Below are 27,860 nucleotides of genomic sequence, written 5' to 3'. Positions count from 1 at the left end.
GGGGTGGAGGAGGGGATAACGGCGGGGGTTCGGGGGGGGGTATGTACACAGAGGAAACCTTCCATACTCTTTCTAACCAGGAGGTGTTACTTTTGCAGCTCATCAACAAGGACCAATTGCTCATCCTGTGGTAAGTGTCACTAGACATACCTCTGGCAGCGAAGCAAATGTTTATTAGCACAAATGCAAAGCAGAGTTTAGCTAATAAGAGTAGTGTTCATTGTTTTGATTGTACTTCAGAACGTACCCCTTGATGAACTGGGATTTCTAGTGAGTTTTGGGTGCAACCAACCTATTATCAATGCTAGGCTAGACAAGTTTTCCTAAGTTCTTGTTTGGGTTAAATTCTCCCTATGTATTTATTATTTATTTATTTTGGTACCAGGGATGGAACCCAGGACACTTAGCCACTGAACCATAATCCTAACCCTTTTCAAAATTATTTTGTATTTTGGAACAGGGTCTTGCTAAGTTGCTTAGGGCCTCACTAAATTCCTGAGGCTGGTTTTGAACTTGTGATTCTCTTGCCTCAGCCTCCCCAAGCTGCTGGGATTCTAGGCATATAGCACACACCCAGCTAAATTCTCCCTATTTTCTAAAAGTATCTAAAATAAGGAAGAAACCCCCATGTCAAATCAGAAATAGGCCCTCTGTCAGATTTGAGAAATGGGAACATTTCATTCAAGTTCAGCCTTGAACTCTGGATTAACACATATGCACAATTCACAGGGCCATATGTGTAATCCACAGGGCCACATGTTGAGCAGGGTGACTTGGCAGGTAGATAAGATGTCTCCCAACTGATAAATTGTTATCAGGGAGTGAGATCTTTCCGAGTAAACTGGTTCAACAAAAGCTTAGAGGAAGGAGAACTGGGAGGTGGATGATTGGTGAGATTTCAAAAGAAGTTCCTGGAGAAGGAGGGGACTGTGAGCCTTGCCCAGAGCTCGCGTCCTGGCTCATGTCCCTAGGAGGTGAGGAGGAGGCTACTGTTCCTCTCCATTAGAGTTTGCCCAGTATGTGCCTGATGCCTCTGAAGGGAAACCCTGCCTTTCTTCTCCTTCTAGACTGCTAGGAGCTGACTTATATTCAAGGCAGGAACTAATTTTCTCATTCCTTTGGGGGACATCAGTGTGGACTTTCCATGCCCTCTAATGCCACCAGGCAAGTGGGCCTTCCGTACCTCACTTTGTACCTGATACCCCACCCCTCACCTCCAAAAGCCAGATCCATAGAAAGCCACGTCTATATGTATGTTCTGCCAGGGGCGATTGCCACTTGGGACCTGAGTCCTTGTTGAAACCAAGGAGGCTGCTCAGAGGTGGAAAAGATTTCCCTAATATTTTTCTAGCTCCTTCTGCCCGGGCAGTGACCTCTACGGGAAGCATTTCAAATGGCCAAGAGTCAATCTCACCCACAGGGTAGGGAGGGACTCAGCCGGCTCCGTTACAGCAGCAGGTTCAGGTAGGATGTCATGTATGGGTCCTGAATTTGTTTTCTGACACTAAATTTCCTGTTCCTCTTTGCCATTATGGTTTCTAGAGTTGGTCAGCGGGTGGAATAATCTCAAGAATCAAATCATACTACTTACCAAAGCGGGACGGCAGAAAGGTGCTAAACCGTGACCCCCCTGCCCCCTGCTTGCTGACCCTGAGCCGCGGTAGGGCTGGCCTGGCTCAGCCGGCGCTCAGCCCGCCCTCCCTGTCCACTGCCCGTGTCGCTGTGCTTCGGTGCTTTGCCGTGTGCAGCCCTCGTTTGCACCCGCAGCTCGCCCACACCCCATGTGCACTGTGCTTTCCGTGTGGGTCCTCGGTTGCTTCATTATAAAGTCCATCCATGTCCGCCTGCTGACGCTGCTCGAGTGCATCTTCAAAGTCATTGCAGTGAGAATGATCAGTGGTAGCCAATATTCCTATCAGAAGAGCTTTTCAAAGACGGCCAACTTTTGACTTGCCAGAATCACGCGGGGCGGTGTTATGTGATCGACTGTCAGTTCCACTGTGTTGGGAACAGGTTTGGTAGGTGCACTGCATATAAAGACCGCAGGTTGTATGCAGAGGGTGTCCCCATCCACTTCATGGCTGCTATGAGGTTCCAGCGCAGAATTAGAGTCCATTATCCTAATTCATTAGACTTGAACCTTAGTTGATGAATTAGAATTGTGATGCATATTAACTCATTATCTAGTATTCACTCAGCTCTTTCTATGTTGTCACAGTTCCAATACAGAACTTTAAATATAACAGAAAAGAGATGGAATAGGAGGGCTAGAAAAAACTATTTTTCTTTTTGGGGCAGTTGACATCGAATTGATTTGTGTGTTTGGCCGTGTGACTGGATTTTTGACGAGGGAAGTCATTTTTAATGATTTTATTTATAATGAATCATACATATGTGCATGAACTCTGGATTAACACATATGCACAATTGAACTTGAACTCTGGATTAACACATATGCACAATTCACAGGGCCATATATGTGTGTGTGTGTGTGTGTATGGCATGGACTGCTCTTTCTTCCTATCGACTTTTGTCTTCAGTGGGGGTAAAGTTCATTCTTGCCATTTTTATACTCATCAGCACTATCCCAAACATTTCGGCATATAATTGGATATTAAACTCATGGAGTAGATTGATTAAGCTACTTATTAAAATCGACACAAATAAAAAGCATAAGCACACTGAAATCCTATTCAATAGTAATTTTCCAAGTTGACAGCCATACTCAGATGCCCTTGATCTTGCTGACCACAGAACAGAGAAGTATTTGAGAGGAACGGCCCCTCACACCCCTGGGGGGAATACTAGGCCTGCCTTGGTGTTGGCGGGCAGAACCCTGCACAGCTCTGCCCCTGTCCGCCCACCGTGGGTGGCCCTCCCCTGGTGTGGAGAGGCCCTGCTGGGTGGCCAAGATGGCTACGGTCCAGCAGGAGTCGTGTCCAGTGGGAAACAGGCAACGAGGTGCCTCCTAAGCATAGGAGCTTCAAGACCTGCCTGAGGCAGGGTGCTCTTCAGGCTTGAGTCTCCTTTTCAAAGTTAGGATGTTGCATCCAGTTGAAGTCAGTGACCGCCATCCTGTTGGCAGCCACGCTCACAAAGTGCAGTAGTCATCAGTGGGACATCACGTGTCCAGGGCTTCATAGAGCCCAGGGCAGGCCCTGCCCGGGACAGGCTGCCTTCCCCCAGCTCCAGGCCCAGGTCCCCTCACGTCCTTGGCCACCTCCCCGACACAAGGTCTGCCGGATGGCCAGGGGAAGGGGCGTGGTCCACCTCCCCAAGCCCCGCCCCCTTTCGTTCATCATTCCACTTATCCTGGCCTAAGGCCTAGGTGCTACCTCACAGCCCCCAGCTGTGCACAGTCCCGGAGAGGAACACTTTCACCATGAACCTTGACCACAGCAGCCCGTGTTTACCTTGATTCTGTGGCCTACAAGCAGATGGCTCAACCAGGGAAGCATGACCAATAGGAGATATATGTACACACACAGAGCACATATGTGACATGCATGTACACACATATCCACACACGCATATATGTGCACACATATACCTATCTGTATGCATATATGGTATGTACACACACTAACTACATAGCTCTATACATGAATGCACATGTATATGTGTCATATATAACACACATGTGTATTGCGTACACGGCTCCACACGTATAGTAATGTGTAGTAATATGCATATCCATACACACTCATACATATATCAGTGTACACACAGATGTATTTCATGGGCTTACCTTACAAAATCATGGGGGCAGGCTTAGCAAGTCCAATGTCCATGGGGCAGGTTATTAGGAAAGGAAGGTCAGAAGCAGGTTGGAACCTCAGAGGTATGTCCAAAGCTGTTTTCTCCTGGCAGAATCAGTCAGTCTCTCTATGCTACCCTTTCTCTTTCTTGGGAAACCGAAATTCTCTTCCTAGGGACCCTCAACTGATGTGTCAGGCTCACCCAGGATAATCTTCTTAACATAAATTAACTGATGAGGTGTGGTGATTAAATCTGCAGAACCCTTTCACTACAGTGCTGAGACTGTTGTTTGATTCAATGACTATAGCTCAGGGAAACCAAGTTGTCATTTCAAAAACCCATCACCATGAAAAACCAATAAAACCGTCTTGTGAGAAGACAAACCTCTGTCATTTTCTAAGTAGGCTTAAGCCAGCTAAGGTCCCTCACAATAGCTGAGGAAATACCTAGAAAATAAGATTTAATATACCTTTTTAGATTACAGAGAATGTCTAAAGAAAGTTTAAGAATCTGTAAATGTGACTACATAAAAATAAAGCAATATATACACGATAAGAGCTATAACTTTGCCAAAAGAGAAATTTAAAAACTAAGAATAAGTATTAGAAATAGTAACAATGACATGTATAGAATATTTATTTCCTTAATATATAAAGAGATTCTATAAATCAATAAGGGAAATATTCAACTACCTAAGAGGATAATGGGCAGGGAATTTCAGTCAGTAATTGAGAGTAAAGTAAACATATGTAGTTTTTAATGTATTAACTGTTGCTCAAGTTTATAATAAAAGAAATGCAAGTTAAAACTATGGCATACAGTTAAAACTATGGTTATACGGTTATGGGAGCAGGCTAAGCAAGTCCAGTGTCCAGGAGGTAGGTTGTCAGTAAGGGAGGATCACGAGTAGGATGGAACCTCATGATCCTGTCCAAAACCGTTGCCTGTGTGAAACTGAGACTGGTCCAAATCTAAAAGCTTATTATGCTGTGCTCAAGGGTGTGGTGAATTACACTACACTTTATTAGAGAAAAATGAAATGATACCATCTACAAGAAAGGCAATTTTGTGACATCTATGGAAATTAGAAGTACATAAAACAATCGCATCACAGATGTATATATATGAAAGTGCTCATTCTAATGCTGAAAATTGTCAAATTCCTGTAATAATTTAAATGTCTTTCAATGGGAAATAACATTGCTACTGTGAGAGAAGCTGAAATCTAGAATTGTTTCCAAAATACAGTGTTAACTGTTAAAAAGCAAAGTCGTAGATAGATAGGTGGATAGACAGACAGATGGATAGTATTGACATAGTATGAAATATTCTGGAAGAATTCCGAAAATGCTGGTAATGCTTCAAGTTTTCATAGATGCCAAAAATATCAGTAGATAATTGGTAAGGGAGCAGGATTATATTATTTAAAATAGGGATTAAATATTTTAATGATTCATCATGAATGATCTAGAAGAATTCATACTTATGTTTTCAAAAATGGATGAGGAACTTCCCATTGTTTAACCGTTCATGATTAAAGAATTGTGACAATCATGTCAAGTAGCCCATCTGTTATACTCAGGAGTAAACAACTTTTAACTTGTTAATTTGCTTAACGTTAACAATTGTTTTTAACAATTCAGATAAAAAATATGTGTTGGAACTTAAAGTAACTCTAGCATCTATAAAAGTATGCTTTGATTTTCAAATGATTAGAGAATTTGAAATTTTCATAATAAACACAAGAGTCAGATGCATTTTAAACTTTTCTTTAAAAATTAGTATCACGTTGGTATTTATTGATTTTTAATTTATTTTTTAGTTATAGGTGGACACAATGTCTTTATTTTACTTTATGTGGTGCTGAGGATCAAACCCAGTACCTCATGCATGCTAGGCGAGCGCTTTACCTCTGAGCCACAACCCCAGCCCATGTGTTTATATTTATATAACCGAATTTAACTAAAGAATATAAGTCCTGGTAGTCCTTACATAGAATCAAATCCCTCTTGTCATTAGTCCTGGAATTCTGTTTGTCTTTTTTAACGTAAGCACAAAACTGTATCCATCCTCTAACCCCAATATTATGCATAATTATAATGCACTAATAAAAACATTGATAAAAATGTATCCTATTAAGAAAAATGAGCAGAATTTGACCATCAGCCTTAAAGACCCAAAGGTGGCTTTTCAGCTTCACATTTCAAAGACACATTTCCTAAGATGATTAGACTGAGATGTGTCCCCAGATTTCTCATTAAAACCCACTTTTTTCCCTGTTTTAGTCAACACATACATGGGTAATTGAGATATTTAAAAAAACATTTCTCTAAATACTCATTTCCTAGGGCCCCACAGAGAGAACAGGAAGACAGAAATTCTCCAGGCACATCTTTTGACTTGGCAGTGCCAAGCCAGCAGGCTACATTACCGAGAAAGGGTGTCCATGTGGTTTTAGAGGGACAGATTTTACACCTTTGCTGTCACGTAAGAGAAGATTCCTTGTGCAGATTACATGTGCTTTTGTGCATCTAAAACAACCCTAATACTGCCACAACTGTGGTCATTCCACTGGAGACTACTGGTAGCCACGCATGGTTTACTGCAGCCAGTAGCTCTGAAGCTGACTGGCTGCAATCACAATTGTGTTGTCACCTATATGACTACAGCTGCCTCACTTGAAAACACCTTTCAAGAACCTGACAGTAAAAGTCAGGATCTAGATAATAAACCGCAGGACACTTGTGGTACTGGGAAACCAGGAAACTCGGAATTAGCCTATCTGTCTGTGCCATAAGAGCATTCTTTTTTTCCCTACTCTTGTTCACTTCCAAATTCCAAGCACTTTAATTTAAATAAAAAAAAAAATTGTCAAAAATATTTTCTATTTGCAGTTAAACCTAAACAATATAATATCAGGGACCATAACTTATAATCAAACGTGACTTTTAAATTATTTCTATGGAATAGGCTATCATCACCTGAATTGAGGAGATTTAAGTTTCCAGTTCCTCTTTGGAAAGTCAGAAGCTCAGGTAGCTGGTGCCACCTAGTGGTGCCCAGCAGCTGTGTTCTTTGTTTTGAGTGTTGGCAAAACTGGGTAAAAGGAACTGTCTGCATTTCCTTTAGGCCTTGTTGTTCTCTATGCAGAAAAGATGATAGTATTGATCAGGGCAGAGTAGATTCCACAAATAAAAAGCAGAAGGAAGGTGGCGAGGAATAGTAATGCTCCCCAGCCATATGTTTTTTTCACTAAAATTATCATTTCATTAAATGTTACACAATAGTAAATACCTTCATAATTTATCATCATGCCTTTGTGTTTATTCTGTACAGAGGCCTCAAATTGTTCTCGTCAGCCGAGTTTTTACTTCCGAGGTTTAAGCTGTTGTTGTGTTTCTACCAAATGGTCTATTGACCCCTTAGGGAAAGGTGAAACTTGGATTTGTATCATCTTCATCATAAAATGGCCATTGCTTTCTTACCTGACTCAGTGGAAAACCCCCCATTTCTGCCACAGAACGTTCTGCCAAGTGCGGTGCCATCTTTTGTTCCAATCCAATCAGGCTCCAGAAAGCCCGGGGTGCTGAGGATGAAGGCATCCAGATAGGAGAGAGCTGACGTGGTTGATCGAGGGACTCCGGGTCTCTCTGTGGCTGAACCCTGAGGCCTCCTTATCACAGGGTGGTCTGTGTTGGGCAGCATAGATTAAAGCCCTGAGTCACCTTTGCTGAAAATATGGAGCCCAAATTTCCAAAGGAGAGCCCCAGTCTATTTCCTTGTCCATAATAAGCCCCAAAAGACAAGGAGTGGGTAACACGGCCAGTCTGAGTCTGAGTTACTCACATCCAGGACTTTAGATTCCCTGGGTCCAATACTACTAATTCCTACTTAGTCCTTATACACTGTATTCTTTGCAGTATTTTTAAAAAAAATAACTTCACCTGTGTTTTAAAATTGTTTCCCCAGGATTTCTATGTTAGGTATTTGCACTGTGATTTAGTTGTGACAAGTCTTTTTGAGGACCTCTTGCTCTGGAGAACATTCTATTGGGGTGGAGGCTGAAGCCTCAGGATAATGTCCTAAGAGAGCAGAAGAGAGTAGTTCTTAAGGCAAGGATTCATGGTCCCTTCCTCCCTGGTGGCCTATCCTGGGGCATCCTTTAACTCTGTGTCTGTTCAAGTTTTGCCTTGGGATCTAGAATTTTCCTATAGGGAAGATCAAAGTATTCGAAATTATAGTAAATGTTAAACTGAAAAACAACTTTTAAAAAAGTATTCTGGCCTAGAGTTTGTTTGAGGGAGGGAACTCAGCAAGAAGGATGGAAAACAGGGTAACTGTATTACAAATTGGAAGTGAAATCATATACAATGTTTAAAAGAGGCAGATTGTCATTTGGAATTATCTGTACCTACTCCCCTCTATTAAAGTCTGGAGAGAAAACTCGTTTTAACATCAATATTAGGTTGCACTTGGCACCTCCCACTTATAAGGAGTAATTTTCTTTCATCCACCCGCCCACCCATCCATCCATTCACGTGCTTGTTTAACACATTTTTACTGAGCACCCATCATGCATATGGCAGAGACTCGTGCAGGCAATGAATAGTATACCCCCGGGAACTTTTGTCATTTTCGACCTGTGGTAGTTGGTTTAAACAGTTCAATAAGAAGGCTGAGATGATGCATGAGAACATGATCTGATGATATCCCTCTGACAGATAAGACCTCATGTCCTTTAGCCTCTCCACTGCGGGAGGCCATGCCCTCGGCAGGAGAGGAGGACATCAGGATGCACGGAGATGCATTGTTACACGTTGGTTTCTGAGCCTGTAACCAATAAGGCAGATGAGGATTTAGTATGTCCTGTAAGATAAGTGACCGTGTAATGTTAAGCTTAAGTGTCTCTCTGTTTCTTTAAATTTCTCCCAAATCTGGTGTTATCTCATTTCTTCCTGGCCAGTGTTTGGGATAAATAAAGTTGCTACTCAGTTCATACCAATGGGGAGTAGGGAGGGATTTGGATTGTGGATTTTCTGTGAACTAAATTTAGTAGCAATCACCTTGATTTTTTTTTTTTTTTGAGAGAGAGAGAGAGAACTTTTTAATATTAATTTTTTAGTTTCCGGTGGACACAACATCTTTATTTTATTTGTATATGGTGCTGAGGATCGAACCCAGCACCCCACGCATGCCAGGCAAGCGTGCTACCGCTTGAGCCACATCCCCAGCCAAATCACCTTGATTTATCTTAAAGGTGAAGATGGGTCAGGAAATTCAGGATAAATGTGTTCAAGAAAGAGAGTCCTTAGGAATATAAGGAGTAGATTTTTCCACCCATTTATTTCATGATGCAAACTGATGTTAATCAAATGCATATTATTCAAGTTTGTAATGGCCCACAAAGCTTTGCTTCAGATGGGCTTCTGTTACCTTCCTTCAGGTGATCAAAAAACATTCCTCATCTCACAGGATCCATAGCTTTGCGATGGCCCGGGTTGGTGGCAGCCAGACTTTGGGACCTGTAGCTTCCTGGCTAGGGCTATCTGCCAGCATCGACTCAGATGGTGCTAGATGTCCCCTGCAGCCACAGAAGCAGGTGGCAATAAAATGTACATGTACATGCACGCTTTGGACTTAGGAAGTAGATGGTAGCAGCTGGTGGGTATTGAATTTTCCTTTTTAAATAACTTCCATGTAAAATAAGATCAGAGAGTCAGAGTTAGAGCAGGAAAATGAATCCAAGGGGAACATGAAAATCCTCAGCATCTTTTGGTAGGTGGGAAACTGGTGTGAAAAGCCACAGAAGTGGGGAGGGAATTCTAGCTGAACAGAGGGCATTTTCTCCCCACACCCTCTGAGACCCCAGCTGGACCTCAGCATGAGCTGCATTTAGTCCTTCCACGATCCAAACAGTCGCTGGAAGAATGAGATAAACCTTTTTATTTTCCTTTTCGTTCTTCTGAATTCTTTCCTTTGTCTTCCCTGCATAAGTTCAACTGTGATTATTGGAAAATAAAAAATACTCAGACCTACCTGAGTGTGTGTGTCAGTAAAAAAAATGACATGGGGTCATCTGTGTGCTTCAGGCCTCCCCGTCCCACAGGACCCGGCCAGAGAGCACCGCGTCCTTCAACCCTTATGAGCCAGAACGAGGACGCTGGGCTGCGGAGAGAGGTGAGAAACACACTTTTACTCTCTGGACATTCACACAGCAAAGTGTATGGGCACTTGTAAGTGTGTAGAATCGGCTCCAAAGTTCAGCGCATGGTCTCTAGTTGTGAGACGATCGTCCAGTGGTAGCAGCGATGTCATGTGTCCGTGAGCAGGACGGTCCTGTTGAATGAAATAGTCTGCTACAATCAAGACCCTCTCCATTAACTGGGGGTGCGGACAACATCCATGAGCCTTCTTCAGAATGTCTCCCCTTGAAATTCTGCATCTACTCTACTTGCAGTTCTGAGAGGGCCATGTTCTGGGAAAGCCCTGTGTGTCCACTGTTAGTTTTGAAGAAGGCCCCGTCAGAGGTGTGGGGAATGGAAGAGATGTGTGAGTTGCTCGTATTCCAGGTGTGTGGAGGGAAACTAACTCTGTGAGGCCGTGAAGAGGCACAGTTCCTGGAGATACACCCATCGTGACATGGTCTCAGAAGTGGGGCCTTTGGATGGTTTCCTTGGGTCCTCTAGGTATCCATCTCCAAGTTTCTCTTTTTGTTAATGAACTTGGAGTCTGTTTGATGCTATAAAAACACCTTAAGGCAGTGCTTTAAAATAATGAGAACCAGTTATATCTCATTTAATTAACTTCTGTAGGTCGGGATTTGGACCTGCCCAATGGGGTAGACTCAGGCTGGACCCTGCAGGGGGTCCAGGACAAGGCCAGGGCAGCCTGTCTCTGTCTCCCCTGACTCACAGGTCCTCTTTGTTTGGTCCCTGGGAGTGGGCTACTGTGGACTGTCTCACAACACGGTGGCCTCAGAACACCTTCCAGGTCACCTCAAGACTTCAGGAATGCGGTTTCCAACAGATGAGGCAGAAGTCGTATGTCCTTGGAAGTCACACGCATCACTTCTCATGCGCTCTACTGGTTGACGCAGTTGTAAAGGCCACCAAGCAGGGGTGACCTCGGCTGCACCTCTCAGCAGGAAGGGTGTCCCATCACTATCAGACCTCATTTAAAGCCACCACAGCCCACTGTTTCATCTGGGGTTGAGGACCCTTTCCTGATGCCTCCCGGCCCTGCCTTCAGTTCTCTGTCACACCCTACGTTCCCACGGTGACCAAAGGGGTGACCCTCACCAGGAACCCCACCTCAGGGTTGTGTTTCCGGACTGTGTTGCAGGTCCCCAGATAGAAGCCATGCCCATGGACACAGAGGTGTACGAGAGCCCCTATGCTGACCCCGAGGAGATCAGGCCCAAGGAGGTCTACCTGGACAGAAACCTGCTCACTCTAGAGGACAAGGAACTGGGCTCTGGTAACTTCGGGACTGTGAAAAAGGGCTACTACCAAATGAAAAAGTAAGTAGCGGTGCTCCATTATGCTATCATCCTCCCCCCAATGAACAAACGTTCTAGAAACTTCTAAGAATACATCTATGATATTCGTTTAGTCCCGAACTTAAAATTTAACCTAGCATGGCTGAGTTCTTTATACATTATAAAGTTTGTTTATTTCCGGTATTCTTATAATGAGAGCATCCATTATGTGTACTAACTATGGGTGTAGGAACTATTTCAGTTTTAGTACATGTACCTTATAGAAAATTGGGGAATGGAAACAAGCAAATGCGTGAGAACAGCATATTTATGCCCAAACACGACCACTCTTAACTCCACTTAGTCTGTGTATTTTTTTGAAGTTTAATATGCACTTGTATACACACGTGAATTATCTTATTTAAATAAAACAACAGTATGGCGTTCTCACTTATTTGGGAGGATTTTATAATGTGTCTCAATTTTCTTACCTAGAAAATTCTTAATTCCAAATACCATTAGGATAATTTGTATTTATTTTTCTTTCTGGTATAATTGAAAATCGCAATGTGTCATAAATCATTTAAAATTCCTACTTTACTAAAATGACTTTGCATCTTACTTGATCTTTAGAAGGAATCCCACATAGAATGTCCCATAAAAATACTGATTTCTAAAGTCCTTTGAGACAAACCCTCTCTTCAGATAGGTAAAAACACCAATACAGGTTTGATAGGGATCATTGTTTCATTCTATTTGCAATGGAAGAAATTTTTGTAAAAGTCATGTTTTCTTGAGTAGGGAATTTGCATGATTCAAAGATCAAAAATATAGATGAGGACTAGGGCTGCAGCTCAGTGTCGGGCACTTGCCTAGCATATGAGAGGCCCTGGGTCTATCCCCAGCAATGTAAGTGAAAAAAGAAAAATATATAGGCAAAAGCACACACAGAAACCCCTGCTTCTGAGGCTGCCCCTCCATATGGGTATGTATATTCATGTGCATTTACCATATGTGTGTACATATGCATAGCATATGTGTATGGGGTGTATATATGTATGTATATATGTATATATATATACACATTGTCCACGATGCTTATTTTTATATATGTATGTAATCACGATCTTTTTTCTTTAAACTGAATATCAATTCTCATGTATTTAGGCACACATTTTTTCAACTTGTTATAGTTGGCCATATTTAAGTTCCTTGCTTAATTAAATATTAACATAGGCATAGTCCACCAGACAGTGTGGGGAGGGAAGAGGCTCTCTAGGTTGATTTGGGGCAAATAACTTCTTCACCATACCGAGTCTTCTAGTCAGTAAGCACAGCCATCCTTCTGTGAATAATGAATAATCACAGTTTTGTTTTCTCCTGTCCAATCCTTATGTTTGTGTGTGTCTTATGTCTTAATCAGGAACCGTAAAGCAATGCTTGATAAAAGGGGGCAGTAGCCTCGCCACTGATCGAACAGAGGAAAAACTTCCTATATTTTACCATTAGGAATGATGTTAGCTATAGGTTTTAGCTGCTCTCTATCAGAATAAAGAAGTGTTCTCTCATTCCTACACTTCTCAGAGTTTTCTCTAAGAATGAATGTATGCCGAATTTTATTGAACACTGTCCCTCCACTGAGATCACCATATGGCTTGTCTCCTTTATTGTGTTTATATGGTGGATTACACTGATTGGCTTTCAAAGGTTAAACGCACCTTGCATTCCTGGAATAAACTCTCCTTGTTCGTTATTTGTTCATTATATATTTTCATAAGTTACTGAACTTAATGTAACTTAGAATTTTACATCTGTGTTCATGAAGGATCTCAGTCAATTTGTTTTCTTTTCTCGTAATTATCTGATTTTTGGCATCAGAGTAATGCTGGCCTCAAAATGAGTTAGGGAGTTTCCTTATCTAATATTTTTCTGGAAGAGTTTGTTGTTTCTTCCTTAAACATTTGCAAGAATCGAGAGATTTTTTACTTCTTAATTTTGATCCCTGCCTCACACCATACACAAAACCAGTTCCCAATGGGTGGTAGACCCAAATGGTCCCCTACCAAATGTGAAAAGAAAAATAATCAACTGTCTAGAGAAGGCATAAAGGGATAACTCCATGTCCTCAGGAGGATCCAGGAAGGTTTCTGGAGTGCTGGTAATGTTTTGAACCCGTCTGTGTGAAAGCAATCGCCATGGTCAACTACTAACATTCACTGACGTTATGAGTGCTTTTCTCTCTAGTGTGTCAGAATGAGTCTTCTATTCTTTTATTTGATCTATTTTATTGGATAGTTCTCTTTTTATTCTTCAGTTTGGGAGCTCAAAAAGATACTTCCCGTGCTCCTGGGAATTGTATCACAGAGAGGTGCAGTTTTTCAAATCATTACAATTAAGTTCTATTATTTTATTGAGGCCTCACTATATTAGAATATTTTCAAGAGTTCAACATGATCTAGGTGATGCTTTTTGTTGGAATATAAAAAAATCTTAATTTTTGCAAACTAAGTTGAAGCTTGCTTAAAATTAACAAATTTCAGATGGAAAAAGAAGTGGTTTTTTTTCCAACTGTGAGCTTTAACAATGTATGCTTCATAATTCTGCACTGAGAAATTCATTTTCCATTGCTATTAAAGGAATCTTATAATCACATAATCTCGATTGGTAAATCACAAGATGTTACAGAAATCCATGTATGTCATGGTTGGTTTTATGTAGATGCTCTTTAAATATTTTACCATTTAGGGGTTTTGCTTGGTTTGGGGCATTCTTTAGCATGGTCCCCTCCATTATTTGTAAAGTCTGTAAAATAAAAGAGCATGGTTAGAAGACTAGGCATTCATCACATGGCTTTATAAGATGTGCTCTATTACAGACTTTTTGGTTTTGTTTTTTGTACCAAAGTTTGAACCCAGGGGCTCTCAACCACTGGGCTACATCCCCACCCAGACCTTTTTTAACATTTTATTCTGAGACAGGGTCTTGCTAAGTTGCTTAGGGCCTCACTAAATTGCTGAGGCTGGCTTTGAACTTGCAGTCTTCCTGCCTCAACCTCCCAAGCCACTGGGATGACAGGCATGAGCCACCATGCCTGGCTGTGGTACATATTTGCATAACATCACTTCTGCATAGGAATCATGCTTCGTGGAAGATAGTTTTGTAGACAGGAGCCATTCTGGAAAGTTCCCTACAGGTTATGCCCTGTTTTTCAGAGTGGTGAAAACAGTGGCTGTGAAAATCCTGAAAAACGAGGCCAATGACCCCGCCCTGAAGGATGAATTATTAGCAGAAGCAAACGTCATGCAGCAGCTCGACAACCCCTACATCGTGCGCATGATCGGCATCTGTGAAGCCGAGTCCTGGATGCTGGTCATGGAGATGGCAGAGCTTGGTCCACTCAACAAGTATCTGCAGCAGAACAGGTATGGCAATGTGCCCAGAGGCCAAGATGCTGTGCTTTGAGGGACAGGGCCCCTGCTGACCCCAGAACAGCCTGAGTTCTATGGGAAACCTCACCCTTTGCACCTTCCCACGGTAGTCGATGCTCAGAAACCTCGAGAGAGGAGGCACAGTCTATGGGTCCAGTTCTTTTTAGCTCTTGTTACTTAGACATAAGCTGTAATCCACCTATTTTTGTCCTCCTTTATTCATTCTCTACCCACACTTCTGGTTCAGCAGTAGAATCAGCCCCTCAGATGATTTGGACAAGACGTCTGCCCTCGCTGGGCAGAACATGACCACACCTCTAAGCTACCTTCCTTGCAATTCAAAGCATGCCATGAAAATCAAACCTGTTGAACACCCGGAAAATGGAGTTCCATCTGGAAGTGCTATTATGTTAACAAGGTTGCCCCTGCTGCCTCTGTGTAAGATTAGGGAATGAAGGGTCTCCTCTTCGGTGTGCAGGAGGAGTGAGGATCACTATCCACGGTCCCTAATGGCAGCCTTGTGGTTTTCAGGCACGTCAAGGATAAGAACATCATAGAGCTGGTTCATCAGGTTTCCATGGGAATGAAATATTTGGAGGAGTGCAATTTTGTGCACAGAGATCTGGCTGCAAGAAACGTATTGCTGGTCACTCAACATTATGCCAAGATCAGCGACTTTGGGCTTTCCAAAGCACTGCAAGCAGACGAAAACTACTACAAGGTAGGAACGAGTCCCTGATGTTCAGAACAGCAGGTTGTCAAAAGCCCAGAGGTAAATTAACCTCCTCTTTATTTTATTATGGTAGGATTTTAAGAATAAAATACCCTAGTAACCATGCTAAAATTTTCTTATCAAACTCTGATTCTAAGGGGGTGGGGTTATAGCTCATTGGTAGAGCACTTGTCTAGCACATGTGAGGCCCTGGGTTCGATCCTCAGCACCACATAAAAAATGAATAGACCAATAAAGGTATTGTGTCCATCTCAACTAAAAAATATTTTTTTAAAAAAACGTTGATTCTATTTTTTTAAAATGGAAATACTCAAATATGTCACACCTTGAGATTTACTCAAATTAGTCTCTTTTGAATTATGTTCCATGGAACAATACTCAAGTTTTACCTTGAGTATTAACCAATAATTTGTTTTGAAAAAGAAGGATGGAGTTCCTTCACTAAATTAACTTTGAAAACTATGGATTGGACAGGTTGATTCTTGTTAGGTTTCCCTAAGCCCTTTTATTTAACTGACACTGATGCTCAGAAGAGGGTTTTTTTCTCTGCTGTTTTTCTCAAACCTGATTCACGGTGTATCTAATAACATCTAATGGAACACTGTTCCAGAGTATCTGGTATGGATCTATTTCAAAATAGCCTTTAACGTACACATATCTACACACATGTCAAAGAAAGCAGATGAGAAATATCATATAAACCCATCGTCTCCACCCAAATCATCATCTATGTCAAGATCAGGGCCCATGTCTTCCCACTAAATATATGGAAATTGTTCTACTGGCTTAGTTGGTATCCATTAGAATTAAAGTATAAGAAATAAAAATAATAAAATCCTGGAAATAAAAAATAAAGGTAATTATGTGAGAGTAGAAAAGAAATATACCCTTTAGTTTGTTAAGGCAGAAATTATGCAGAATTGAGGATGGACTCTCAGTAAAACATAAAGTGATGACTAGGCCTAAGTGTGTGTTTGGACTTCCTAAAAAAACAATTTCACAATGACCATTCCTGCTTGCCAAGGTGACTTCACTCCTGAATGTTACCCTTCTGCATGCCCTCAGATTAACTGATAACTAAAAGAAAGCAGAAGTCCCGTCTTCACATGAATGCAGTCACAGCATATTCAGAGGGTCTGTGTTGACCAACTGGAAAGTGTAACAGGATTTGTCGCCAAGTTATTGGGACAAGTATCACAGAAGGATTGACTCTTCAGGTTCCTAGAAATGTTGAGGGTGCTCATAAATAGAGAATGTGCCCTGAATGGTCAATGAGTGAGTGGCAGAACACAGGGGAAGGGGTGGCTCCACACACAGGTTAGGGGGGGTGCTGTGGAATCTTCCCTGAGCTGCACCACCTGCAGTAATCAGAAAAGTCCCCCTAGATGACAATGCCCACCCGTTCACCCTTTTTCTGAGAGGCAGTACGTGACTCCAGGAGGTGGCAAGGGGATGGCGGCTGTCAGTTATCTTGGGAATAGAAGCAGGCACTGGTTGAGCTTGCCCGCCCTGGGGAGAGCAGAGTATTTGTGCCTAGAACCTGTCCCACACAGCCCCCTCCTTATGCCATTGCTCATAAAGCAGCTGCCCAATGGGGTGCATGTAAGACCTGAGCAACCTGAGAAAGGTGTCAGCATGAGCCCATCTGAAGGCCAAGGGGAAACAGCAAAGTAAAGTGCAGTCTGGAAGGAAGAGCACCAGGCAGAAGGAAGAGCACAGGCAGAAGGAAGGGCCTTGTAAAGCAGGCATCAAGTTGGAATGCCATGGCTAATAGAAGAGAGCCAGTTTGGAACAAGTACTAAAGGAAGACATGGAGAAATACACATCAGAATATGAATGCTGTCCTCAGTATCTACTGCTGCTGCATGAAAGACCACTGCAAACTCAGTGCAGGGAAAGACCAGCCAGCGCCCATTTACTGATACTAAACTGGCCTGGCTCAGTGGGGACAGGGTGTTTCTGCCCCACCCAGTGACTCAGTTCACTAAAGGAGCTGGGGAATCCAACTCCATTGTGCTCATTCGTACAGCTAGAGACTGACTGACCACAGCCTGTGGCCTGGGACCTCCACTGGGCTGTGGACCAGCACACTTCTGTGTAGTGCCTCCTTGTGGCCCTTGGGCTTCCTCGCAGCATGGCGGCTACAGGAAGCAGGGTCACTTTTCCCTGCTTCTGTTGGTCACTGCAGCCATAGCTCATCCAGATTCAAGGGACAGGATGGACAGATTCCCATGATTGGGAATGTGGACGGGTTTTCTATTTTGTTTTCCCTGCAGAGTCTGTTTCTTGTAAGTTGCTTTTCTTTTCTGTTTTGATTCATTCTCTTTTAATCTTTGAAGCTTTCTGCAAAGATCTAGTAACCTGCTTGTGCTTGGATAGGTCCCTTGAGAGGAAGAGAAACCCAGAACTGTTAGCCAATTTTAAAATTGCCACAGATATTAGATATTAATGTACAGTTGAGGAGCAAACCAGCAGATCTCTGAGAATCAGAGAGGGAGAAAAAGGAGGACACTCAGAGGTAAGGACCATGTTAGAAGCAGTGAGAAAGGACCCAACACCACTGAAAAGATAGAGATAGGGAGGATTTTTAAGAAAATTTATATTTATTCTAATAATCTAGTTCAGGAGGCCATAAAGCTGGCAAAATAAAACATAAAAGAATCAAGAGTTAAATCAGGTCACAGAGAAATGATAGGAATAGAGGCACATGAACTCCCCAGTGCCTGGGGAGCCATGCATGGCAGCCTGCTCTGGGCGGTGTCACAGCCGTATTCACAGTGCCCTGGATCCACAGCTCTCCACAGGGGCAAACATAAACACTCAGCGTTGTGCACTCTAGCAGGATCTGTAACAGTAAATCCCTGGAAACCTTCTTGTGTCCTCTCAGTAGGAATCTGGCTCCGTTAGTCCTGAGAGCTTCTTAGGAAGCACACACACTGCAACTTTCAGAAGTAACATTATTTTGCACGTGTCAATCTAGAGCTGTGTCCAAGATGCATGGTTAAGTAGGGAAGTTAAAAGTAAGGTACAGAATACACATGCCCTAGTTTTATTACCAAAAAATACATATTACCCGCTTATGCTTGTATCTAGATCGTTCTTGAAAGATACACCAAATCCTATCAAAGTTGCTTGTATCCTTAGAGAAGCTGGAGCTAGTAATGGAGAGAGACTAACTTTTCAGCATGTTTAGGATGTGTTAAAGGTTTACCTGGTTATTGGTTCAAAATTCAAAATGAACTTGAATTATCACACCTGACTACATGGTTCACAACATTGAAAATTAGAAAATGTAAAAATAATGCATCACACGATTAAGACAGCAGTATGGTTAGTTGTGTAATTTTGAGAAGTCTAAGGGTATCCTATCATCTCCATAGTGACATGCCCAGATTGCTACTGCTGACCTACATCAGTGAAATGAAATCAATTTTCACTGAGATCATGTCTCTCTCACCACCCCAGGGAGATTTTGTTCATATGAAAGGGAACATCAGGAAGAGATAACAAGACTCAACAGTGTACCACACTAATCCCAAACCCTCCAGGGCTTCCCTATGCACAGTTTTGATCTTCTTAATACTACTGGATTTTTTTTTAATTAGGAAGTTTAAAGCATTCACTTTTCATTTTTTAAATGGCACAGCAAATAGCCTATGCTAAAATAATTAGCATTGGCTTAAAACTACAGACCAACACGCAGTTGTAGTTGAATATGCTTGTGAGCAGCCCCGTGTTGGCATGCAACCTTGACCTGACACTCAGGCTTGGCTTGTCCATTGCCAACTTCATGCTTCGTGAAGCCGTGTGCAGCCAAGAGGTGAGAGAAAAAGACAAGAAAAGAGAAAAAGGAGTGAGCAGTTTGACAGTTTGACCCAACCAATTCTTTAAAAAAATGTATATTTAAATCTAAAATTAGCACTTAAAGTTTTAAGATTTCATAGGATTTTAAAAATCCATTTCAGAGCTAAGGACATGGCTGAATGGTAGAGTGCTTACCTGGCATTCATGAAGGCCTACATTCAATCCCCAATATCACCAAAAAAGAAAAAAATTGTCTTTTCATTCCAAATATACACACACATACACACACATGCACAGAGCATTGTGTGAGTCATAATCTTCTTCATTTAAAAAATCTTTTTAAATGCATGTAACATAAAATTTACCACTTAACCATTTTTAAGTGCATTGTTTGGTCATGTGCTCATGTTGTACAACTTACCTTCAGAACTCTCTACATCTTAAAACTGAAACTGTATCCATTAAACTACTTCCTACTCTTCCCTGTACATCTCCTGAATATGACTTCTCTAGGTCCTTCTGAGTAAGCAGGATCATACCGTATTTGCTGTGTGGCGACTGTCCTATTTTGTTTAATGTGATGCTCGTCGGTTTCTCCCATGCTGTAGCAGGCATCAGAATCTCCTTCCTGTTAATAGATGAATGTCAGTGCAGATGACATTTGGTTTATCCATTGTCTGCTGATGGTCACTTGGCTTGTGTCCAGGTTTCTGCTAACGGGGATAAAACCGTGGTTCACATGGCTTTTCTCTCCATCTGCTTTGCGTTCAGGCCCAGACCCACGGGAAGTGGCCCGTGAAGTGGTATGCCCCCGAATGCATCAACTACTACAAGTTCTCCAGCAAAAGCGACGTGTGGAGCTTCGGTGTGCTGATGTGGGAAGCCTTCTCCTATGGGCAGAAGCCCTATCGAGTGAGTCATCCATGTCGACACACTTCCTTCCTAAACTGTGTGGCTTATACAACAGATAAGCACCAGATTATCTGCCCAAGAACCTGACAATCATGAAATCTGGGCACCCTGCGTCTCTTCTTACCTTTTGACACTGGGTTATTAACATGACCTCAGTTTACACGGACCTGAAAGGAACGGTGTATTTTCTGCATATCTATATGTGTCACACATATAGATATGCAGAAAATATCCAGACCATGTTTCACTAGAGCTAAAATATAAACAATGACTATTGACAGTAACAAATGTACAGTTCTACACTTCTTAGATTTTTTTTAATCAAAGTGTAATACCAAAAAGTATACAGATCCTAAAATTCAGCTGAATGAGTTTTCACAAATGAAGCACACCACGAAATCAGCCCCCAGATGAGGAAATAGAGCAGAAATCCAGAATATCCTCATGTTCTAATCAGTCTTTTTTGTGGTTGTTGTTTTGTTTTTGTCGCTGTGATTAAAATACCTGACAAGAACAACACAGAGGAGGGAAATTTTATCTGGGGCTCACCATTTCTGAGGTTTCAGTCCACAGATGGCTGACTCCATAGCTCTGAGCCCAAGGTGATGCAGAACATCATGGCGGAAGGGAATGATGAAAGGAAGCAGCTCAGAACATGGCAATCAGGGAGCAAAGAGAAAGAGAGAGAGTTCTGCTCACCAGGGACAAAATATAAACCTCAAAGGCACACCCCCAGTGACCTATCTCCTAGGTACACCCTTCCTGCCTACAGTTACACCTAAGCAATCCCTATTGGTGAATTAATCCATTGAGTAGGTTAGGACTCTCATAACCTAATCACTGCACCTCTGACAGTTCTTGCATTGTCTCACACATGAGCTTTTGGGGGATACATTGTATCTAATCCATAACACCCCATTCCCTGCCCCCCACATATAGCTCTTCCCCCAATCTGTGTACCAAATCTAACTTCTAACATCGTAAATGATATGCTCCTGGCTTGTCACTTATATAACTGACACCACACAGCCCATACTCTTTGTGTCTTGGGCAGTGAGGTGGTTATTTGGGTTTGTTGGTTAACATGTTTCAAAAGCTCCTGTGTATTTTGCATGTCTTAGGGGATGAAAGGAAGTGAAGTTACCGCCATGTTGGAGAAAGGAGAGCGGATGGGGTGCCCTCAAGGGTGTCCCAGAGAGATGTATGATCTGATGAACCTGTGCTGGACGTACGAGTGAGTACCCAATACTGCTAGCAACTTATCCAAGAGCTATGGAGAATGATGGCCTCACTTGGCATGAACAGGAAGCACAAATTCTACCTTGTCATGCATCAAGATATGCCCTTTCCTAAACAAACCATAGGGGAGGGCCAGGAACTGTCCTCTGTAAGATACAGTCAGATGTCCCTTAGCGACATGGACATGTTCTAGGAATGCATTGCTGGGTGATTTTTGTCTTTGGGCTAATGACATAGATTGTGTTTACACATACAGATGTCTACAGTGTCACTAGGAGGTGTGATCTTATGGACCACCAGGTGGGGTGAGGGATCCTGGCTTCTGCAATGTTGGCTGCCCCATCTGAGAGCACCCCTGGTTCCACAATGTGTTAGGAGATTCTCCTGATCACAGATGGGTTCAGTGCCAGGGGTCCAGAGAGCATGGCTCAGGGTCATCACATAACATTCGCACGCTACCTAGCACAGGCAGAGTCAAAAGTCTATCCCTAATTCTGGGTGCAATGCATTTTCCTTCCCTGATTAACTCCCACACAGCCCCTGAGCAGAATGCAGGTGCATTCAAAAAGCTTGAATGGCACCCAGGAGCCACAGGGCATGCTCTCTAAGAGCAATCTGTGGGCCCAGAGGCCATGGTTTGAAGGGCTATTAGCTTCTCAGGAACTGCTGTTGAAATGTTTGCTATTCCAAAGATATTGGCAGTACCATTTATTTTGATGCCATTTGACAAAACTGCCCATCTTGGTTTTGCAGAAACCGCTCTTATAATAGAGACTCTTGGATCTTGGTCATGTTCTATGGTTGTTCCTGGGTGTCTAGACTGAACGAGGTGGAACTGCAGCTGTCTCGGGTCAAAATGGTTAAATGAGGACAGTTGCATACTGCTTAACCTCAAGTTCTAGTTCACCTACCGGGCAACTTTAACCACTTGCATTATAGTGAAAAGTGTTGCAAAATGAGAAAAATAACTTCTAAGCAAAACAGGCGGGTGGACCAATGGTACAGAATAGAGGACACAGAAACCAATCCACAAAACTACAACTACCTTATATTTGATAAAGGGGCTAAAAGCATGCAATGGAGGAAGGATAGCATCTTCAACANAGAGAGAAGGGAAATTGCATGGAAATGGAAGGAGACCCTCAGAGTTATACAAAAGTACATACAAGAGGAAATGAGGGGAAAGGGAAAAATAATACAAGGGGGACAAATGAATGTCAGTAGAGGGGGCAGAGAGAGAAGAGGGGAGGGGAGGGGAGGGGAGGGGGGATAGTAGAGGATAGCAAAGGCAGCAGAATACAACAGACACTAGTATGGCAATATGTAAATCAATGGATGTGTAACTGATGTGATTCTGCAATCTGTATATGGGGTAAAAATGGGAGCTCATAACCCACTTGAATCAAAGTGTGAAATATGATATATCAAGAACTATTTAATGTTTTGAACAGCCAACAATAAAAAATTTAAAAAAAATAAGCAAGGATAGTCTCAAGGTTGTAAGAAACACGGTCATCCCTCAATGTCAGGGGTTCCCCATTCACAGGTACAGCCAACGGCAGATCAGATTTCTATATATGGAAAATATCACGTCTGCACTGAACATGTACAGACTTCTTTATCTTATTGTCATTCCTTAAACAATAAAGTCCGACTATTCCCATAGTAAATACAATTTACCTCATATTAGATATTGTAAGTAATTTAGAGGCAATTTAAAACATACAGGAGGACATGCCTAGGTTATATGCAAATACTATACTATTTTGTAGAAGGGATTCAAGCATCCTTGGACTTTGGTGTCCTTGGGGGTCCTGGAACCAATTCCATGTGGTAGGACTGTCCTCCTAAGGGTTCCATGACCTCTGCTCCTGCTACGGAAAGCAGAGGTAGCTGTAAATGTCTTTTTAGAGATCAAGATTGTAAAAAACCCTAACCCGTAGTTTGCTTACTTCAGCACCTCACTGGCTCAAAGAAAGGCCTTGACCTGTTAAGATTTGCAATAGAGAATGCTTGGGTCTTTGTCTCAGCCATGAAAAGAGGGAAATTTTGCTGGTCCTGGTGATGACTCTTGTCATCCCAGCAGCTAGGAGGCTGAGGCAGGAGAGGGCAAGTTCAAAGCCAGCCTCAGCAACTTAACAAGGATCTAACTAAACAACTTAGCGAGATCTGCCTTTGAAAGGGTAGGAGGGAGGCTGGGGATGTGATTCAGTGGTTAAGCACCCCTGGGTTCAATCCTGGGCACCAAATAAATGGGGGAAGTTTCAGTAAGAACCCATATAACAGCCCCTTATCAGAAGACTCAGATCCATCAGCAGGAGTGTGGGGAGGAGAGTTGCAGCTATGTCCATGTTTTTCGGTCTTAAGAAAATCGAGTCAGACACTACCTGTCTGCACCACATTCACCTGTGAGGCATCTTCAGACACGTTGCTGGCATCACCAGGAGATTCCAAGAACTTAGGGTATAAAAGATTCTGAGTTCTAGTAAAAATTTTTCTCTAACTTCAAGGTGGACATGAATCCCCTGGAGATCTGGTAAAAATGTAGATTTGGGTTCCACAGGTTTGGAGTGGGATCAGATGGGATCTATTTCTCACGGGCTTGTGATCACCCAGTGATGGGCGCAAAGACCGTAGGGTACCACCAGGGGGCGCCGCTGCTTGAAGGCCCCAGCTTGGAAAATGCTTTTCACAGGCACATTGACCCACACCCTGTCTCTTCCTCTTCCAGGGTGGAGAAAAGGCCCGGGTTTGTAGCAGTGGAGCTGCGGCTGCGCAATTACTACTATGACGTGGTTAACTAACAGCCCCGGTGCCTGCCCACAGCTGCCTTCAGTCAAGGAGCAATCTCAGGAACATGTATTCATAGGAATGGATTTCCAGCCTTTCCATCTCCAGCTGCTGGTGGAGAGAGCCGCCCCCGGGTGGAACATGCTGGTGACTTCTTAAGCAAAACCTGTCCTAGGACTCACCAACCCCAAAGCAAACGGGGTCCCACAAGAAGACAGAGGACATGTTGACTTGAGGGGCTGACAGACTGGTTTGTGTCCTTTGTCTGTGTGGTTTTTGTGCAGACTGATTCTAGGATGTTTCTAAATTCCTTTTGTGTCATTCCAGTTCTTGGGGTCCTGGGTTGCAGAAAGCCCTGGAGACCTGAGGGCAGGGCCCCATGGCTCCAACCCAGTTAGCCCTGACTTCGGAAATGAAGGAAGGGGAGGGAATGGCAGAGGGAGCCGACCTCCCCTAAAACATGACTCTGACAGCCCACGACGGATCCTTGGCCAGAGAAATGCTGTCCAGATGAGAAAGTGCTTGCTGTGAAGCCTAAAAAAAAAGTTCAGCCAGAACAGTTTCTAAGCATGTAGACAATTAATGAAATAACACACCATCACTAACAATAATAAGCCTGGGCATGGCTTTTGCTCTCTGTTATGGGACAGAAGCATCATCTAGATGAGAAATGAGGACTTTGGGGGTACATCAGCTGAGGTTACATCTCCTGAAGTCCTCTCCCCTGCAGGTGGTCTTAAAAATTGTTCTGTGCTTTTATGGAGACTAGTGAATGAAGTTCCGCATGGAAATTGCATAGTGGAGTCAGGCTGCCCTCATCCCGTGTCCCATCAGGGGCAGCTGAGTGATCAGGCTGCTATCTACTGAGCATGGGCCAAGCTTCAAGATGAAGTTTACCCTCTACAGAGGGGCTGCAGCCAGAATTCCATCTTTTTTTTTTTAAACCCATTTTCTGTTGCTATAACTGAACACCTGAGACAGAAATTTATAAAGAAAAATTTATCTCTCACACTTCTAGAGGCTGGGAAGCCCAATGATCAAGGTGCTAGCACCTGGCAGGAGGCTTCTTGCTGCACCATAACACAGCAAAGGCATCACGTGAAGAGAGAGCCATGCCAGTTGGAGTCACTCTTATGAAGCCACTAATCCCATATAAATCCCCATCCTCTTGGCCCATTCTAATCCTAATCACCTCTCAAGGTCCCACCTCCAAATACCATTAACATGTGAATTTGGGGATTAAATTTCCAGTACATGAATTTCGGGGGACATAGTCACACCAGAGCAGAGGGCAACATGGTGGCCAAAGCCATCGAAAGAGGAGTTTCTAAAGAGAGTGTCCGTCATCATAAAACCAAAGACTTTGATCCTCACCATAGATAGGCCTTATTTGTGACTAAGTGTGACTTTAGGTTAAAGATGTAAGACCTGAGAATTCTGTTAGTCTTTGAATCCTGGACATAATGTTTGATCTTATATAAATCATCACCCACTAATACCAGTCTTGTGGCCCTTGAAAGTTAAAAAGCTATTTATCCTGTATTTCAATGTCTGTAGATATGCATAATCTTGGACACATGTTCACATCGAAGGCATTTTAAAGCATACACATAGCCATGGAGGGCAGAAGAAACCCTGTTCCTAACTTGAGGTATGAAGGAAAGTAGCCATTTTTTTTGCTTAGCCAAAAAAAAGACATGAGCTGTTGTGTTAGGAAATTTTTAGGAACCAGCCGCACTTTTTGGAATTGTGCTACCTGACCATTCATTCATTTCATTGACGAGAGGATCCCCATGTGCTGAACTCACTGAGCAGATCCTCAGAGCACATTTACAGTCTCTGAAATTACAAAGATGAGTGAGAAAAGTCTCTGTTGATCAAGCCATTGATAGATTTGGATCATGACAGGGAGGGTTGGATTTGCTGGATTTGGTAAAGTGATGAGTACTTCAGAGATGGGCGCTCTGCTATTGAACTCTTGAGTCACTTCACCCTAAGTGTGCCTTTAATAAAGGCCACCTGCTCCTAGGAACATGGATGCCCATGTGTAGCAAACAGGTGCTGTACTTCTTGTCTTTTTTTCTGGTGTGAATTTCTGGCATCTTTGGCTACACCCCTCCCAGGAGTCCAGGGCTGACACTTGTCTAGAATGTGCCTGGGGAACTGGGATGCAGGAGCCTAGCTCCCTGCAGAAGGTCATGTGTTCCTCTGTCCTGGGACTATCCAGTACCTCTCCCCTGGGAGAGCATGTTCCTGTGTGCACAAGGTCCACTGGGGCCAGCCAGTGAAGTCAAATTTGTGTCCTACCATCAGGAATAATTTTCCTCTCCCCTGGGGTCACAGTTAGAGAAAGGCAACCTCATTGAAGAATTTAGACTGTGAAAAGGGTTAAATTTGGAAGGTGGGGGAAGGGTCTCCAAGTCCTTCTAGAACTTCTATCCTGAGCTGCGTTTCCACTCACGGGCTACCCCTCTGAATGTTCTAACCCTCTATTTCCCAGGGAGCCGGGCTCACTCCATGTGCCGGTCACCTTCTGGTCCTTCTTAGTAGGTACTGACTCCCCAGGTCCCCTGGCTGCATCCCATTGACTGTGGATGCCACAGATACCTCACCCCGCAGCACAACCGAATGTCTCTAAGGCAGAAACAAACCTCCGTCCAGTGCTTAGGTCATTGCCGGTGGTTTCAGTTGAGCGTGTTCTCTGCTCACTCTCCATCACCCAATTGCTGGACGGTGACTTCACATGGTCTTCAGCCCCAGTGACTGCAAATCCACTTGGATTTTCATTTGCAGAGGTGACTGCTGGATATTCGGTTCCCCCAAACTCCCAAAGAGTTCACTCCACCAGCATTTTGCATTCTTTTTTTTTCAGAAGAGCTACATTTTGTCACCGGATATTTGTAACTGTGATTTTTTTTTAAATAAAAATTTAAAATTTGCTTTGTGATGACTTTCATGGAAGTTATTGGGATGTGATTGCCTACCCTGCCAGATAGCATCAATTAGCATTGTCAGATGTGCAGCATGTTTTGTAAAATGTTGGGTCCCCTGCCATGTAAGCAGGGGACGGGGGCCTCTGGGAGCTCCTGCCACACAGGAGGAGGCCTGCCAAGGAGGACCCTGTCCCACCAGAGTATGTCTGTCCTTTTTTCACGAACTGTGGATCTGCCCAGTGGGGACTCGACAGCCCACACCAAACCAAGGAGGACCAGAAATCACCAATGGGGCCAAAGCAGGAGTGTAGAGCATAGCTTCATCTTTCTCTATGAAGACAGCCTAAGAGTATTGGGTAGAAGAGTCCTGATCTCCTATTATAAAGGACATCTCATACACACACACACACACACACACATGCAAAATACATACATGCATACATATACTAATAGACTGCATTTACATACATGCATTCACTTGCATTTACAAAGCCTACATACCCATGCACATGTATATGTGTGTGCCCATGTATGTGCACACATGTACACAGTATGCACATGTGTTGCATAAACACATATGAATGTATGCAGCATGCACAAGCAAATGTGTGCACATACATTCACATGCACATACTCAGACTCTCACATATATGCAGATGTGGAGGCAGATGCATGGCACATATGGCACATGTATCATATAAACATAGGCATCACACTCCAAATGCATGATGCATACGTGTGCACATATACTCAGCACAGACATATGTGAGCCATGCAATCCATGC

The 27,860-nt window shown here is 43.0% G+C and overlaps 1 protein-coding gene across 5 annotated transcripts in view; it reads left to right on the top strand.

Annotated features, from left to right (window-relative positions):
* Positions 1 to 27,089, top strand: part of Syk (spleen associated tyrosine kinase) — a 63,505-nt gene extending 36,416 nt beyond the window's left edge. For 3 of the 5 annotated variants that reach the window (XM_048800286.1, XM_015503945.2, XM_048800287.1), the window contains 9 exons: positions 99 to 130; positions 1,543 to 1,611; positions 9,849 to 9,936; positions 11,101 to 11,278; positions 14,449 to 14,658; positions 15,196 to 15,385; positions 19,973 to 20,113; positions 21,235 to 21,347; positions 24,084 to 27,089. In XM_048800286.1, coding sequence (XP_048656243.1) covers positions 99 to 130; positions 1,543 to 1,611; positions 9,849 to 9,936; positions 11,101 to 11,278; positions 14,449 to 14,658; positions 15,196 to 15,385; positions 19,973 to 20,113; positions 21,235 to 21,347; positions 24,084 to 24,156 — 1,094 coding nt within the window. In that variant the 3' untranslated portion in view covers positions 24,157 to 27,089. Of the gene's footprint in view, positions 1 to 98; positions 131 to 1,542; positions 1,612 to 9,848; positions 9,937 to 11,100; positions 11,279 to 14,448; positions 14,659 to 14,911; positions 15,386 to 19,972; positions 20,114 to 21,234; positions 21,348 to 24,083 lie in introns of those variants that run through there. The other 2 variants (XM_048800288.1, XM_048800289.1) reach the window with 2 other exon arrangements.
* The last annotated feature ends 771 nt before the right edge of the window (positions 27,090 to 27,860 follow it).

This window comes from Marmota marmota, unplaced genomic scaffold, assembly GCF_001458135.2.
Source record: "Marmota marmota marmota unplaced genomic scaffold, marMar, whole genome shotgun sequence".
Lineage (NCBI taxonomy): Eukaryota > Metazoa > Chordata > Mammalia > Rodentia > Sciuridae > Marmota > Marmota marmota.
Note: the sequence above shows the minus strand (reverse complement) of the source record. Positions and strands in the feature narration are given on the sequence as shown.